Source organism: Lampris incognitus, chromosome 3 (assembly GCF_029633865.1).
Source record: "Lampris incognitus isolate fLamInc1 chromosome 3, fLamInc1.hap2, whole genome shotgun sequence".
NCBI lineage: Eukaryota > Metazoa > Chordata > Actinopteri > Lampriformes > Lampridae > Lampris > Lampris incognitus.
This window is the reverse complement of record NC_079213.1, coordinates 29,691,924-29,706,852: the sequence shown is the minus strand read 5'-3', so window position 1 is coordinate 29,706,852 and position 14,929 is coordinate 29,691,924. Positions and strand designations below refer to the sequence as shown.

Genomic DNA, 14,929 nt, shown 5'->3' with positions numbered 1-14,929 from the left:
TGTTGCAAAGATCTCCATCCACCCGCTTGCACCTCATGCATTTTGTTTCGAATAATTTTTTTTTTGAAGATAAGAGTGAAAGATGCATTGGTGTTTTCGAAAAACAGCTGGTTTCCAGATAAACAGAAATGAGGTAATGTGGCTATGTATCCTGTCTGTCAGTATGCTGTAAATCGTTTTGTCAGATTTCGCTTGGAATCCCATCCTAAGACATGCGTTTGAAATCGTTATATACCAATATCTTCTCAGCGATGGGCTCATTTCATCATGTCGGTCATACAGAGGCATCACAATTAAACTAAGACTAATAATCAATGAAAAACTCCTTGTAGCAGCTTTAATGACTGAAATTATAGATTGTCAGTTTTGTGACCAATTGTCTTCCCTCCGATCACAGTGCTTGAAATAGTTCATCCTTACACTTAAGCTAGGATATGAGGGATTCCCACTAAAGGAACTATGCATTTTATTTCCAAAATGTGAGAGTTAACAAACGATCCATAAAATCTAAGCCTAGATATTCATGGGCCACATTTAAACAAACATCGATCCCTTGGTCGGTATCGATCACCATAAGGCCTTAACCACACATTACTGAGCATTAACAAGTCTTGTTTCTTTTGCAAAACGCTTGTCTGCCAGGTAAGTCAAATCTTGCCACCTTATGTGCGACCCCATATTGAAAATTGGAAAAAAGTATCACCCATTATCAAGTAAGCATACCATAGAAAGGTTTAAAACACTGTAGAAGAAAGGCTGTGGGGTGATAAAGCCAGAGTAGGAATCAGTAGAGCTATGGAGCTCACACCTGTATACCAGGATGTGCAATATGGTGACCTTTTATTGTCACTAGTTAAAATTTGGCAACAACCGCCTTGGACAGGGAAATTATGTCGATGCTGATTTTGCACCTTAAACCCATCACATCCCTGCTATTCTCTACTTTCGCTAAACAATTGTCCTACTAACCAAACTCTCAATACTTTCAACCAACAGGGTCATTCATGGCCATCAATAAAAAAAGGCTATATAGCATAGCTAATGTTGACTACTTTAATCTCAAGCTACCAAAAGAAAGTGTCCTGAGGCATGCTCAATAATCCAGGTAAGAAAATCAAAGAAGGTTGAATCAGTGCGTCTGGATACAACGTTTATTGAGAGATACGTTTCATCACTCAACTAAGTGACCCCTTCAGTCTAAACTGACTGCAGGTATCCCCACCCTTATAAACATCCATCCATCCATTATCCAAACCGCTTATCCTGCTCTCAGGGTTGCAGGGATGCTGGAGTCCATCCTAGCACTCTTTGGGCAGCAAGCGGGGAGACACCCCGGACAGGCCATACAGTAAAGTACAGCTGCAGAATGCCCAAAACCAACGACCAGTTTCATATGCAAATATGGGTGTGACCATTAACTAGTTTTGACGGCCATGTGTACTATTCACAGAGGATTTGGGAACGTTTGCAATCGCAGCGATGACATGGTGACAGATGTACTCTTAGCCCCCCCCCCCCCCCACACACACACACACACCCCACACCCTTTCAAGGATGATGGGTTTGAAGGGGAGTCAAAGAGGCCATCTATGTGAAGAGGGAACGAGCATCCCTGAACTGGGGGGGGGGGGGGGGGGCTAAGAGTACATCTGTCACCATGCCATCGCTGTGACTGTAAACACTCCCAAATCCTCTGTGAATAGTACACATGGCCATTGAAACTCTAGTTAATGAGTCACTGAAACCAATGACCAGTTTCATATGCACCCATATTTCCAACTGGTCATTGGTTTCAGTCGTTATGCAACTGTATTGCACTGTATTGTTTGTAAGGGGTGGGGATACCTGCAGTCAGTTGAGACTGAAGATGTCACTTCGTTGAGTGATGAAACGCATCTGTCAATGAACGTATCCAGATGAACTGATTCAACCTTCTTTGAATACCAAACGAAACAACCGTAAAGATTAGCAGGTTTGATGTATTGCCATCTGTTGAACCAATTTCAGATTAAATTTTCATAATTGGCAGTGTATCGCCTGCCTCAGTAAATACTGTAATACATATGGAAATGTCACTGTATTTTTTTTTTATTCAATTGGATCATGGTGAAAAATAAACGAGAAGATGCTGTCTTGGCAACTGTTATGTCTACTACATAATTAAACTGGTATTTATGGAGAGGGAAATCATTTTTTTAAATTACTTTCATTCATCATTACATTCATACACATCCAAGCCATTCTATATTTGTGAGCAAATATTTTGTAGATGCTAGTGGTATCAAACTAATGCATGAATTAAAAAAAAAAGTAGTCAGTTTAGCCAGAAGGGAACCAGTGACAATATATAGAGGTATATAACCTCTAAGAGAAATTCAGTTCCTACAATGTGCTTAGGCCACATAACACTGAACTCAATACAAATATCTAAACTGTAGCACTACTGCTAACACACCACGTTTCCTCGTGTTGGGTAGTACAAAGATCTTGAAATACAGCTACCACCAACGATTTAAATTCTATGTGATAAACTCCATGTTTAATAAGACACACACACAACATGAGACTATACGTATACTGGGATGATCCGTCCCTGTAGCCTCTGGTACTACACGAGTATGCTATATAGGCCCCGGACAGTGCTGTGAGTGCAGCAATACAACTTAGCCGTTAACGCTAGCTATATAACCCTCGTCAAGACTATATCTTTACACGTACAACCATTCGGCGGTAAGCCAATAAACATTTTCATCTAATATAAAGTCACATTTCGCTTCAGAACGCAGTAACGGCTGGTGTACAGTACCGGACTAATCCACAACTTTTGAGCTCAACGTTGAACGTGTTGGAGATGTTTTCAACCTTTTCCGGGTAGTGGCCGGAATATACCATTCACTGGCAAATGGTGGGGGGACGATAGAGAATGAAATCGAGGGGAGAAAAAACTAACTCGTTATATTTGCATCGTATACAATTGAAATGGATTATTTTATTTTACTATTCTTCAAATGCAACTAATTTCTGAGACATATTTCTAAAAAATATCCTGAACATCTTTTCGTTAAGGAACTCTCCCCCCCATTAGCCACGGAGAGTAAAACAAACTTCTCTGATTGGCCAGAGCAATTGTTTTTCCAGGCAATTTAAAATTTCAAACCGGCAGCCGGTGTTTTAGTCGGTAGATGTGTGACTTACAACAATAGCAGAAGTTTAAAACATCACCAAAACCCAGCAAACTTTTCCGTTGGAGCAAGTTCTTCGTTACGTATTTGGTATGCGTTTTCTGTATATATTTTGGAAGTGCATTTTTTAAGTGTGTGTGTGTGTGTTTGTGTGTGTGCGTGTGTGAGAGAGAGCGATGAGCCTATTCAATTATTTTGTGCCATTTTGCCACATACTGAGAGAAAAGCATCCTCTTGTGTAGGAAAATGGCTCACAAAGAAAATATGAAGACAATGGTGAAAATATTCAGGGGGGAATGCCACAAACTGCTCGAGTCAGAGAGGACCACCATCCATGGAGCTGATGGGATGTTGATGGCTCTGCAGCTGGCTATGGCAGAGGTTAATAAACAGGTAACTACCAGAACTCCTTACTACTGGTCTCAAACCTGTATCCTGGGCTGTATACAGTTTAACCACCCCAATACAAAGCTTTATGAGCTACACTCACATAAAAGCGATGACATAGTTAAAATGAACCAACCATCTGCCAGGATGAATCATTAGGCCTGCTGCCACCTTGTCTATGACTGATGACATTACCACAGATTTCCTGTTGAGACCGCTCATGGCCCATCTTTGGATAATGGGGGAAGGTCTCTCTCTGCCTTGAAAATGTGACTGGTTCCAGGCAATTATGGTAGCTGTCTTTGCTGTTTTCGCTCTTCCTGTGACAGGAGAGAGGAGAGTTCACAGTGGGTCTGAGTGATGTTTTGATGACCTGGAAATACTTGCTGTTAGACAAACTTCACCTGTCTCTCCACGACTTTGTGTGCCCCGAGAGCTATGATCTCATCCTGGAAGCATATGAAACCTTCCTAAAATGCTCCAACACTGTGGACCTGGTTGATGTCCACTCTATGTACAAACAGCTGAGAGCAGACTCGGACCCAGAGGAACTTGTGAGCCCGGTAAGCAGGATCTGATTGGAACCAGACTGATGGTTTTGGGTTTGGTTTTTTTTTGATGATCTGATCAGCTACTGCTGTGTCAAAGATGCCAGCCACTTATCTCTGCATTTATGTTTTATTCCTTTGCCAAGGTCCAGCTATTTCAATTTTTATCAGGTAGCGAAGTGGTCTCAGATCAGATGGATTCCTCAGTCCTTTCAACACCATCCAGTAAATGCAGGCCTTGCAGCTCACAGGTAGGCCCAGTTCTATTTGCAGTCTCTCATCCAGTAATAAAAAATATAAATTATTTTTTAATAACTAAATAACTCCCTATTTCCACTTTACCCTCCCCCCACTCATAAGGATTGTGTTAGCAATACGAAAGGTTATGTTGGCTCATGTCACTGGCCAACGGCAACGTTTGACTATCACATTTTTCCCCACTGGCAAGAATTCATTCATCTTTTTTTTTAAGTCTTCTCTGCTCTCAGTTTCTCTCTAGAACCTGCCTGGCTCATATTTACAGGAACTCTAAATCATATCACTTAGATTTAGAGTGCAATGTGAATTAGATTACCAAGCAGTTTTAAAACACAACACAGTGTTGGGGCTAGATGTAGGGCTCCTGTAATAGTCTCTCCCTGCAGTTGCTCACTGTCATTTGCTGATTTATAAGTGGTTAGTAATGCCCTGCTGCTGCACTACCAGCTAGGGTGATGAAATTCATGAGGTTTATGTTGAAATACATTGTCAAGGTTATGGGCTGCTCCTCTCTGTGAATTTAATTAGTTTGCACAACCCCATAGCTTGTTGAGGAGTGTGACCTGCAGAGGCCTCTAATCAAATGCAGCACTAATTCACGTTTCCATTTGTTTTCCATCCCGTCGAGCCTATGGGGTGTCGTTTAATGCGCCTGTTTGTCTTTAACAGGTGAAAACGGCAGTGAGAAGGGTTTTCTGTTCCTACCTGGATCTGCTCGTGAACTCAAAGAATAACATGGCCCTGGCACGAACCCTTGACATCCCAAGTCGCTCACTTGGGCGAGCAGCTTTTACTGACTTAAAGCGCGCTGCCCGCAACAACAGCACTTCACTCTTTTTGGTAAGAAACGCAGTCACCCCGTACATGCACTTACATTTGAGCGATGAAGTATTTACGCTTTGTTATATAACGGCAGAGCTGAAACTAGAATTTTAAAATTTGAATAAAGTAACCCTTTATCACTCAAGGTTTGCTTATGGGGTTTTTTTTTCTTCTGTTGCAGGCTGCAACCTCTTTTGTGAGGGCCATCCAGCTGGGAGGAAAAGGCTATGCTCCTGCACCGTCTGACCCACTGAGGAAGCATATCCAAGGCTTGTCTGACTTTGTCCAGTTTTTAGACAACCTAGAGGAAATCCTGGGAGAGATCCCTGACCCCAGGTACACACCGCAGGAAAGAACTTGGCTCTCTCTTTCTCTCTCTCTCTCTCTCTCTCTCTCTCTCTCTCTCTCTCTCTCTCTCTCTCTCTCTCTCTCTCTCTCTCTCTCTCTCTCCTCTTTACTGTTTTGCTGTCGTTGTTGAGCTCACCCACAGCCTTCGTGGAGGGCCAGCTGGCGGCCGACTGAACGCTGTGGTCGACAACATCAAGATGCCTTTGCAGATATTCATTATCTGTTTAACCAAGGCATCAAATCCCACCTGTCCCATCACAGGGCACCCCGGTCAATATTTTCTTTCCTTCAGAAACCTCTAATGACCTACAACATAAAGTCTCATGATAGCATCAGAATTGCTAAAGCATGTTTATCTCTGCAACATGAAAGTCCATTTTTCTAAACGTTAATAATGTGTTCCTTCTTGAGGATGACTTGCTTTGTTGAATTATCATCAAACTCTGGTCTTTTTCGATGACCCTCTATGCTGTTAAAGATTGAGATGTTCATCAAGCTTTTGGCAAGGCAACAAAAAGTACTTATCAGAAATGGCTTGGCTGTTCAATGATTTCAGACCTGAAATCTCTGAGGTAAATCTGTGGCCATCTTTTGTCCCGGTCTCAGTAGCGAGTGTAGTTTCACTATGTCATGCCGTTAAGTCATTCTAATGGTTATATGGTAATAGATTGGGCTGTGATATGTCTCAGTTTCTCTGTAGTGGGAGACTGTGGGGGATGTCAGCTCAACTAAAGTGGCTCTCCCCTGCCCACCCTCAGGATTACATCAACCCAACAGTACGGTGCCCTAAGCAGAGGACTGTATTTCCTCGGAAAACGTCTTTGGAGAGTTCGGAGCAACCCCCACCCCCCCACCTTCCAGCTAACATCTGTTTCCCTAAATGATTTCGGTTGGGACTCTTGGCTCGCACAGCTTGTAGGTCAGGGTTGGACTGTTACCTCTCCACCTTACTCGGGTTTTTTTTTTTTTTTTGGATTTTTCCCCCTTTTTCGCCCCAATTGTACCCGGCCAATTATCCCACTCTTCTGAGATGTCCTGGTCACTCACCCCCTCTGCCGATCCGGGGAGGGCTGCAGACTACCACATGCCTCCTCCGATGCATGTGGACTCACCAGCCGCTTCTTTTCACCTGACAGTGAGGAGTTTCACCAGGGGGACGTAGTGCATGGGAGAATCACGCTATTCCCCCCCAGTTCCCCCTCCCCCCTCAACAGGCGCCCCGACCGACCAGAGGGGGCGCTAGTGTAGCGGCCAGGACACATACCCACATCCAGCTTCCCACCCGCAGACACGGCCAATTGTGTCTGTAGGGTTAACATTGGGATTCGAACCGGCGATCCCTGTGTTGGTAGGCAGCGGAATAGACCACCACGCCACTCGGACGCCCTGACTGATCTCTTTTTAATATAAAGGGCTGCAGTGCACTTAGATGATAAACAACACACAAATGAACTGATAGTTCAGTCGGCTTTGGGTGAAACCTTGACCTTGTTTTTAACTTGGCATGGTAGACTGGCTTCTTTTGCCCCTGGATGACTCATTGAAATGTCTTGATGCCTTGCCTCCGAGTTTTCGTTCATGATTGTATTTGAAAGGGAAAATCAATTCCAACAAATGTACGAAAGCTTGGCTCTTGGATTTCTTTGGGGGGGGGTTTTGCACAGTTTGGTCATGAAGCGGTGCATTGGGATAACAAGGATGAAAGATCAAGACAAGATTTCTCAATTAAGAGTAGTGCTGGGCAATATGGAAAATATTATCATCAAGATAGTCATAAAGAATCATTTAATTATTTAAGGTTATTAATTCCATGAGCCAGTGTAGACATATCTTTTTACGAGAGCATAAAATCCAATTCCTTTCTAAACCAAATGCAGCTTTATTTTATTTTTTTTACTTTATCTGTAGCTGGTACAACTCCTCCTTCTTCCATTAGACGGTCATTTGTGTTCAATTTCCAGCATGTGTGGAGCCAGGCTGGTGGCCGCCATCAGGGCTGTGCTGGTGAAGGGACGCAGCAGTGGAGATGAAATATATGCTGCAGCCGAAGAGACTGCAAAAGACCTGAAAAAGAGGATCTTGGAGCTAAACCAGAGCCAGAAACAGACTGCTACTGGGACGGGGATAAGTCCAGCCAGGGTAATGCATGAACTAAGCCTTTAGCCCATTAGCAACAACTTTGTCAGGGTGCATTATGCTTGCAGGTGGTGATGTTCCTGCTCCCTTGAAGTCTGCACTTTGATGCTGATGCTATTTTAATTTACAGACAGATTTGTGAATTAATAGTGCTCTTGTTTGGGTTGTGTGTTGTTTTTCCAGCCCAGGGCATACGCAATCAATCATGGCACCGCGTACGGAGGTCGGGAGACTGTGAAGGTGCTGATGGCGATGCTGGATGAGGAGGCCTTGGCTCCTCCTTGTCACAACAAGGCAGACCTCCTGTCTGAGGACCAGGCCGTCCTCAGTGAAACTGACAACTGCGTCCTCGCACTCTTCAGGTTGGCACGACTGACCATTTCTTACAAAGGCACTCTTAAGGCTTTGAATCTCGCAATGTTACATTCTAACAGAGGAGCACCAAATTTGCCAAACGTAATGGGTAGATTCCTTGGTTAGTGTAACCTTGTAACCTTCTAGCTCTTATAATTTATAAACCTCTTCTCTTACGGCTCTATCTTCAGATCCCCGGAGGCGCCTACTGGATGTTCTCCAGAACCCCTGAGGAACAGAGTCCAAAGCCGACAAGACCTGCTCAAACCCAAGGTAACATGGGCCCCTTCATCCAAGAGACCAAATCCAAACCATCAGTTACTTCAAATTGAATCAGATGTACAAACATTGAAAATAATGTCTTTACATCCTGTAATTTCTCCGCGGTATTATATTATTTATTTGCTTAGCCGAAGCCCTCATCTTAACTTGCTTCCACCATTCCGTTTGTACAGCTGTGTTTTAGCTCCAAGTGTTAGTTGTAGGGTGTTCCTTTTATCCATGGGATAAAACGACTTATCTATGGGGGATTCAAACTATCAACTTTCTCATGACAGGTTGTCCCATTAAACGAGAACTCAATTTGATCACTGCGGTGTACAGTGTCACAGCGTATCTGATGTCCAGATTGTTTTCGTGCACTCCTGGTGACGACAGATGTTTTGTCTTGTCATCATCTCGATGTTTCACCAAGTCTCGTGTTGCAGTTATGAGAAGTAAATCTCAGCGACGGTCGTATTGGCACGAAGCAACCTTTGTCTCCTGTATGGCTCAGACGTATAGGCTTCAAGGTGCATGGGCTTTTTGTTATTTCAATAGCGTTAGCTGCAACTGAGGAGTGAGTCTCTGAAGGATCTCGGTTAAGCAGTTGCGTTCACAAGGAACACTCTCCCGTTTAAGTTGGCCTCGTCGCAACATGTGCTGTATGTTTCTACAACTGCTGACTCGCCTAAAGAAACCCCGACAAGGGCAGCTTTAGATTCAAAGGTAGGGACAGATCTTTTGAAATTGAAATAAACTGTGAGAACCCCTTTTCAAACATGTATGCTAAACACATTTTGTGAAATGGCAAATGAAATTTGATTGCGCTCACAGATGTCATTTTAGCTCCCCACAATCTGGCCGCCTTCCTGTTTGAGTGCGCTGTAATGGTCCCTGGGCAGCTCACCGCTTCCTGAACTCAGTGAGCGGAAGCTTTCTGCATCAATTTCACTTTGAAGATGCCATATCAGTGGCGTAACTTGACTAGCAGGGGAAACTTGAAAGGTTATTGTTTCCTGTTGACTGCTGAGTGACTTTATCCCAGACCTCTCCAACAGTTTCATCATGCACTGACGTCAACTGGCACCACACAGATAGACAGATAAAGTTTCCATATCTGGAATCTTTCCAATACGTTCTCCAGAGCTGAAAGACGATCCAAACAGCATAGTGGCTCAACAAGCGATGCTGTGCAGGTCAATAACGGCAAAATGGTACCACCTGATTACTGGATAATTGATGTCACATGGCAAATAATGTCATACAGGGAGGGCAAACGGTGCACCTGCCATTCGATCTCACTCCCATCGCCTGGCTTGTTTGTCTGAGTGCACATCCAAATGCGGGTCTAAAGAAATTGCTTGCACCTGCTCTGCTCTTGGAAGTCTGGTTTTTCATCAGGTGTCTCAAGCACTGGGTCAGGCAGTGTGCAGGGGTTATTTAAGGACAGCCTCCTCCAGTGGAATGAGGGCCTTCTGACCACACGGTACCATATTGGGCTCCCACCTGTTGTAATTGGATTAGATGTTCTCAGTCAGTCATATTTTGGCACTGTTCATTCTCCCATCCCCTCCCATTGTTTCTGGGCCCTTCCAGATATGTTTTATTAGCATGCAACCAGGGCAGCCTACAGTTTTAGCTCCATTATTAAAGCACGCCTTAGTCTTAGGGTTACTGTTGTTTTAGGTGCTCTTTTGAGAAGTTCTTTTGAAAATCCTTTCGCCTAGGCTTTGATCCCTTTGTGCTTTGCAGACCCACCCAGCTTTGCACACTGTATTTTTTTTTCCTCCGGATTCCTCTTCCCTACTGCGGCCTGCTACCCTGAAGGGTGAAATCCTTGGATTCTGGTAATCCTGAGCAGGCTTAGATCAAACAGTGGATGGAAGTGTTGGATCGCTATGCCCCAAGGACTAAATTGAAGTCCTCTGATATCACTGACTTTGTTTTAACAAGCCCATCCAAGCGGTTCTCAATGAGCTGAAATGCTAATCGTTAACACAGTCAAGTCAGCCTTATTTGTGCAGCCCTAAATCACATCTAAGGGCTTAACATTCACGTTGTATTCATATAGTATTCTCCAAAAGCAGATAATTAGGCTAAATGACAACGTACCCCCCCCCATCTTTGGACCCCTGAGTCGTATGAGGAATAACTTCACAGAAAACCGTTTCCAGGAGGAAGAAAAAAAAACAAGAGAAACTTCAGCAAGAGGAATCAGAGGATGGATTCCTCTTCCAGGATGATATGTGGTGCAACAGGGCAAGTGGGCAGAACAGGCGACGCGATAACAGATTTACAAACAAACTCTCGATGAAGATGCTGAATGACTATACTCGTCGTTAGCAAAGCAATGCAAAATACATGTACTGAGACAACTGACCAACTACCCAGAAACATGAGTGCATACTATAGTCATACAGACACACATGTAAATGTTTACATGCTTATGTAATTGCATGATACTGAGTCTTTTTTTGTCTTTTTATTCCAGGTCAAAACCAATGTCATCCGCTCTCAGTTTGCATGCACATACCGAGATGAGGAGCTTCCCCTCGGCCGTGTGCTGGATTTTCCAAGCACCAGCCAGCAGCCCACCTGCGTGCAGCCAGCCCCCAAACGCAGCACCGCCCCGGCTGCAGAGGAAGAATGCTCGCGGTGCACTTCCCCCATAGAGGACCCGGGCACAGGTACAGGCTCTTACTGAGGTCACATCCACCTTGCCTTTTTCTATCAACGACTGCAATGTTTCCCTGCCGCCTGCTGAGAACATTTCCCAGGTTTCATTTAAAAAAAACAGTTGCACAGCACACTCGCTCCCAGCCCCGCTTGGTGCTGGGATAGACTTCTTATTCCCTCTGACGCCACACAACTGGACCAAAGCCTAGTCCCACCTTCTCAGCCCCGGCCTTGGACCCTGCCCAGACCCAGCCCTGGGACTGGTACTTACCATTAACCATTAAATGATTCCCCATTCTGTAAAAACCTGCTCAACCCCACATCTGTAGTAAAAAAAAAAAAAAAAACCCAAAAAAAGCCAAAAGCACACACAGTCTTTTTTTTGTTGGCCTGTTACCCCTTCAGTCTCTCTGTGGGAATTAAGGCTCTGCTCCATCATCGGGTCACATGACAAATGCTCGATTTTCAGCTTGGGAGAATAAATACACAGGCTGGTCGAACTAAGAGCCCACATCAGCAACGTCATCACAACCTTTTCCCTCCGCTTCCTCCGCCGTCGCCATATAGATATTTCAAACAGACCCTCTAAGCTTTCTGTAACTCGGTTCCCATCTTTCCCAGCAGAACGGGGCGTGACGTCTCACAGTGAGGAGCGGAGGGCCAGGCCCGGGCCAAGATGCAGAGACCAGAACAGTGGACTCCAGGGCGGCAGAAAGGAGATCAGTGTCCACACACAGGGCAAGGCTGGTAAGAGGAAGCAGGTAGATGCTGACCAGCACAGTGCATCGGAGAACCAGCCTCCGCAGAAGAAATCCGCCACCAGCGTCTCGGGTAAAATGCCCAAAAATGTCCAAAAAGCACCGAGTAAGAAGAAGCAAATATCCGGGCAAGGCAAGCTGACAAGCTTCTTCAGAGTCTAATCTGTTGCAAATGCAATTGCTGTTGTTGTACTGATTGTAGTGCAGTGGCAATATGGACCGAATTAGCTGAAATCAAAGCACAACACTGCTAATGTTGGCCGTTAACGACTATTGCACTTGTTTTCTCCAGTCAAACAAAAGTAGTACATGTCTGTGAGTAACAATGGCATTGGCTACTGTTACTCATTGAGCAATGTGGAAAATGTGAATGTCTGAAACCTTAGTGGACCATTTTGGTAGCAGATAATTGGAAGCTGGGATTTGTTTAGCGTAGTTTGCCTTGTTCCAAGACTTGCTGCCAACAAACCCCCTTTCTTTCTTCAAGTTTATGTCCCCATTGTCAGAACCACAGTTGTTTATCCGCTCAACACGTACATTTCCCCAACCGAACACACTCTGTAAATATGTGGCAAACGGTTCGTTTTAATAAACTTTTATTTTGTTTTGCACATTTGTGTGTTTTCACTATCTATACAATGCAACACAACACAGTCCAGCACGCTAAGGAAGAGTGTTTACAACAGATGAAGGACGGCGAGGGAAGAGCACATTTATGATCGCCAGCAGGGTCGGTAAACTCTTCCTATCATACAGCGGAGCACTGTGCCGAAAGACAGAAGAGGAAAAGGAAGAGTTATGTGCGTTTTTATGCAGCCTTTTGGCCGAATAGAAACGTGAAGACATCCAGAAAGTGTTCATGTGTTGTGTTCACAATGAAGAAATGCCTTGTAAAAAAAAAAAAAGTTACCCAGAACGTTTTGGAGAGCAGGCGTGTGAAACTCACCATTAGTGTCGGTCTGTCTGCGCTCCGTTTCCAAAAGGTGGTCTGCAGGAGGGTGAGCCGAGCCCGGGAGTAGAGGAAGGCTCCGGACGTAGGCTGGTTTCACGCCACGTCGCCTATGACCTCCCAACCAAACGTCCTGCGGAGGTATCATCAGGAGCTACATACATGATGGGTGGCAACCGTATTCACGTTAAACCCCACAGAGAATAAATGCGTCAGAATTTCTCGCACCCCGCTTCATAAATTCACACGACACCACGGCGGCTCTTTTCATTACGAGGCCTCCGTTCACCCATACGGCTCTGCGCCTCTCGTTATGTAGAGATAACCACGTTGTCCACGACAAACAGGAGACCAAGCATGCCGATAATGTCCATGCATGTCTCAGACAAAACCATGTGAGGGAGCAGCGACCATCCTTATTCTTCCTAATGTGCAAACGTAGTAATTAGTTTCATGTGTGTCATCACCCACCCTCGTTAAGTAACGCCGTCCGGGCCCTCTTACAATACTTATGTAGATGTATGGAGAGCCCAGTAGGAACTATGTTACTGTGTTAGCCAATGAAACATCTCTTGAAAGAATTTTAAAGCCTAAGATTAAGTATATTCCCAAACTGATTTGTACGGAGAATCCATCCATCCATCCCACTTATCCTGCTCGCGGGGATGCTGGAGCCTATCCCAGCAGTCGTTGGGCGGCAGATGGGAAGACACCCTGGACAGGCTGCCAGGCCATCACAGGACACACACACACACACACACACACATACACATACACACACAATTTAGTACGGCCGATTCACCTGACCTACATGTCTTTGGACTGTGGGAGGAAACCGGAGCACCCAGAAGAAACCCACGCAGACACGGGGAGAACATGCAAACTCCGCACAGAGGACGACCCCCAAGGTTGGACTACCCTGGGGCTCGAACCCAGGACCTTCTTGCTGTTAGGTGACCGCGCTAATCACTGCGCCACCATGCCGCCCTTGTATGGAGAATCTCCATTCAAATTTTGTTAAATCCAATTTATTTAATCTGTTATTAATTATTTAATCTGGCAACTGGTCTACAAGGTTTGACTGACTGGCACAATCAAATGACCGAGCACCTTCCATTGTATTATTGCCTATTGACTTTACTTGTGATGCCTTAAGTGATGATAATCCGACATCAACTTTCAAACTGGGTGAACTTGTGAATGTAAACCGATCCATAAAATGAAAACGCAAGTGCCAGTTCCACAAAATACCATGTAGATTGTAAATGCCGGAATACGAAGACCTCCTCAAAAGTGAGACGGCCCAGGGGGCGCCCCAGTGGCTCACCTGGTAGAGTGGTACCACATTAAGGCTGAGTCCTTACCGCAGTGGCCTGGGTTCGAACCCAGCCCAGGCTCTTTGCTGCATGTCATCCCGTGCCTTTCCTGTCTGTCTGTCTCTCTCTCTCTCATCGCTATCAAATAAAGGTGAAAATGCCAAAAAAAATAATCTTAAGAAAAGAAAAGTGAGACAGCCCAGATGATATGCAACTTACTGAAAGGAGGATGATCCTGGGGTTGCCGCCTTCTTCCTCGGGTTTGCTGTCCAGGATGGTTGGTTGTTTATTCAAAGGGATGGGGACGGCGGGCTCGGCCATGTCTTCCTCACCCTGGAGGGAACCCCAGCTCTCTTGGTCCATCATCACGTCCTCTGCGTTGCTCGCTGGTAGCGCCAGGCTAACCGCCTGGCCGCCAAACTCGGAAAACAGCACAAGCGTGAAGACAACAGAGTACACAGAGAACATGATAGCTGCACTATTTCGACCTACCAAGCGTCGACACCGAAAAGCTGGACTTGGCGACTGGACTCGGCGATCTCGGCTCACCTGTAATGAGTGTCGCCAGTGTACTGTCCGCCCTTTTTTATACCACAGCATTTTGTGGAGGATGCCTTCTTCTCCCATCTGGCAGCAGCTATACTTGACCACGTTGAGGAGTCTCCTGCGGCGATGCGTCCATCTCACCGGCGAAAAGCTTGCAGCTTGAGCTCAGAGGTGGCGCCGGTTTTGCCGAGCAGCCACATGCCCCAGTGTGCGGTTGCTCAATAGCGAGAGGACGAAGGTGAAGGGCCGAATTACTCCAGTTTGGACGTGGGATGAGCTCGTGTAATCAAAGAGGGCCGGGGAAAGGCGGCCGTAATCCCCCTCCGCACAACAAAGTCGGGTCATCGAGGCCCTCGGCGGGTCACGGGGGCGAAATTAATTCGACATC

General features: G+C 45.3%; 3 protein-coding genes across 4 annotated transcripts in view; 1 reads left to right on the top strand and 2 right to left on the bottom strand.

Annotated features, from left to right (window-relative positions):
* Window positions 1–2,868, bottom strand: part of nup37 (nucleoporin 37) — a 13,399-nt gene extending 10,531 nt beyond the window's left edge. Inside the window, exon 1 of one of the 2 annotated variants that reach the window (XM_056275908.1) lies at window positions 2,807–2,868. The gene's annotated coding sequence lies outside the window, so the exon portion shown is untranslated. The remainder of the gene's footprint in view (window positions 1–2,806) is intronic. The other variant, XM_056275909.1, reaches the window with a different exon arrangement.
* Window positions 796–12,290, top strand: parpbp (PARP1 binding protein). The gene is made up of 9 exons (XM_056275907.1): window positions 796–832; window positions 4,026–4,132; window positions 5,045–5,215; window positions 5,379–5,533; window positions 7,507–7,684; window positions 7,865–8,043; window positions 8,227–8,308; window positions 10,788–10,983; window positions 11,597–12,290. The coding sequence occupies exons 1-9, from the start codon at window positions 796–798 to the stop codon at window positions 11,890–11,892; spliced, it is 1,401 nt and encodes a 466-aa protein (XP_056131882.1). The 3' UTR covers window positions 11,893–12,290.
* Window positions 12,291–12,443: 153 nt separating this feature from the next.
* pmch (pro-melanin-concentrating hormone) lies at window positions 12,444–14,463 on the bottom strand. Its single transcript, XM_056276707.1, has 3 exons — window positions 14,215–14,463; window positions 12,677–12,812; window positions 12,444–12,493 (listed from the first exon to the last, which is right to left on the bottom strand). The coding sequence occupies exons 1-3, from the start codon at window positions 14,461–14,463 to the stop codon at window positions 12,444–12,446; spliced, it is 435 nt and encodes a 144-aa protein (XP_056132682.1).
* Window positions 14,464–14,929: the final 466 nt, after the last annotated feature.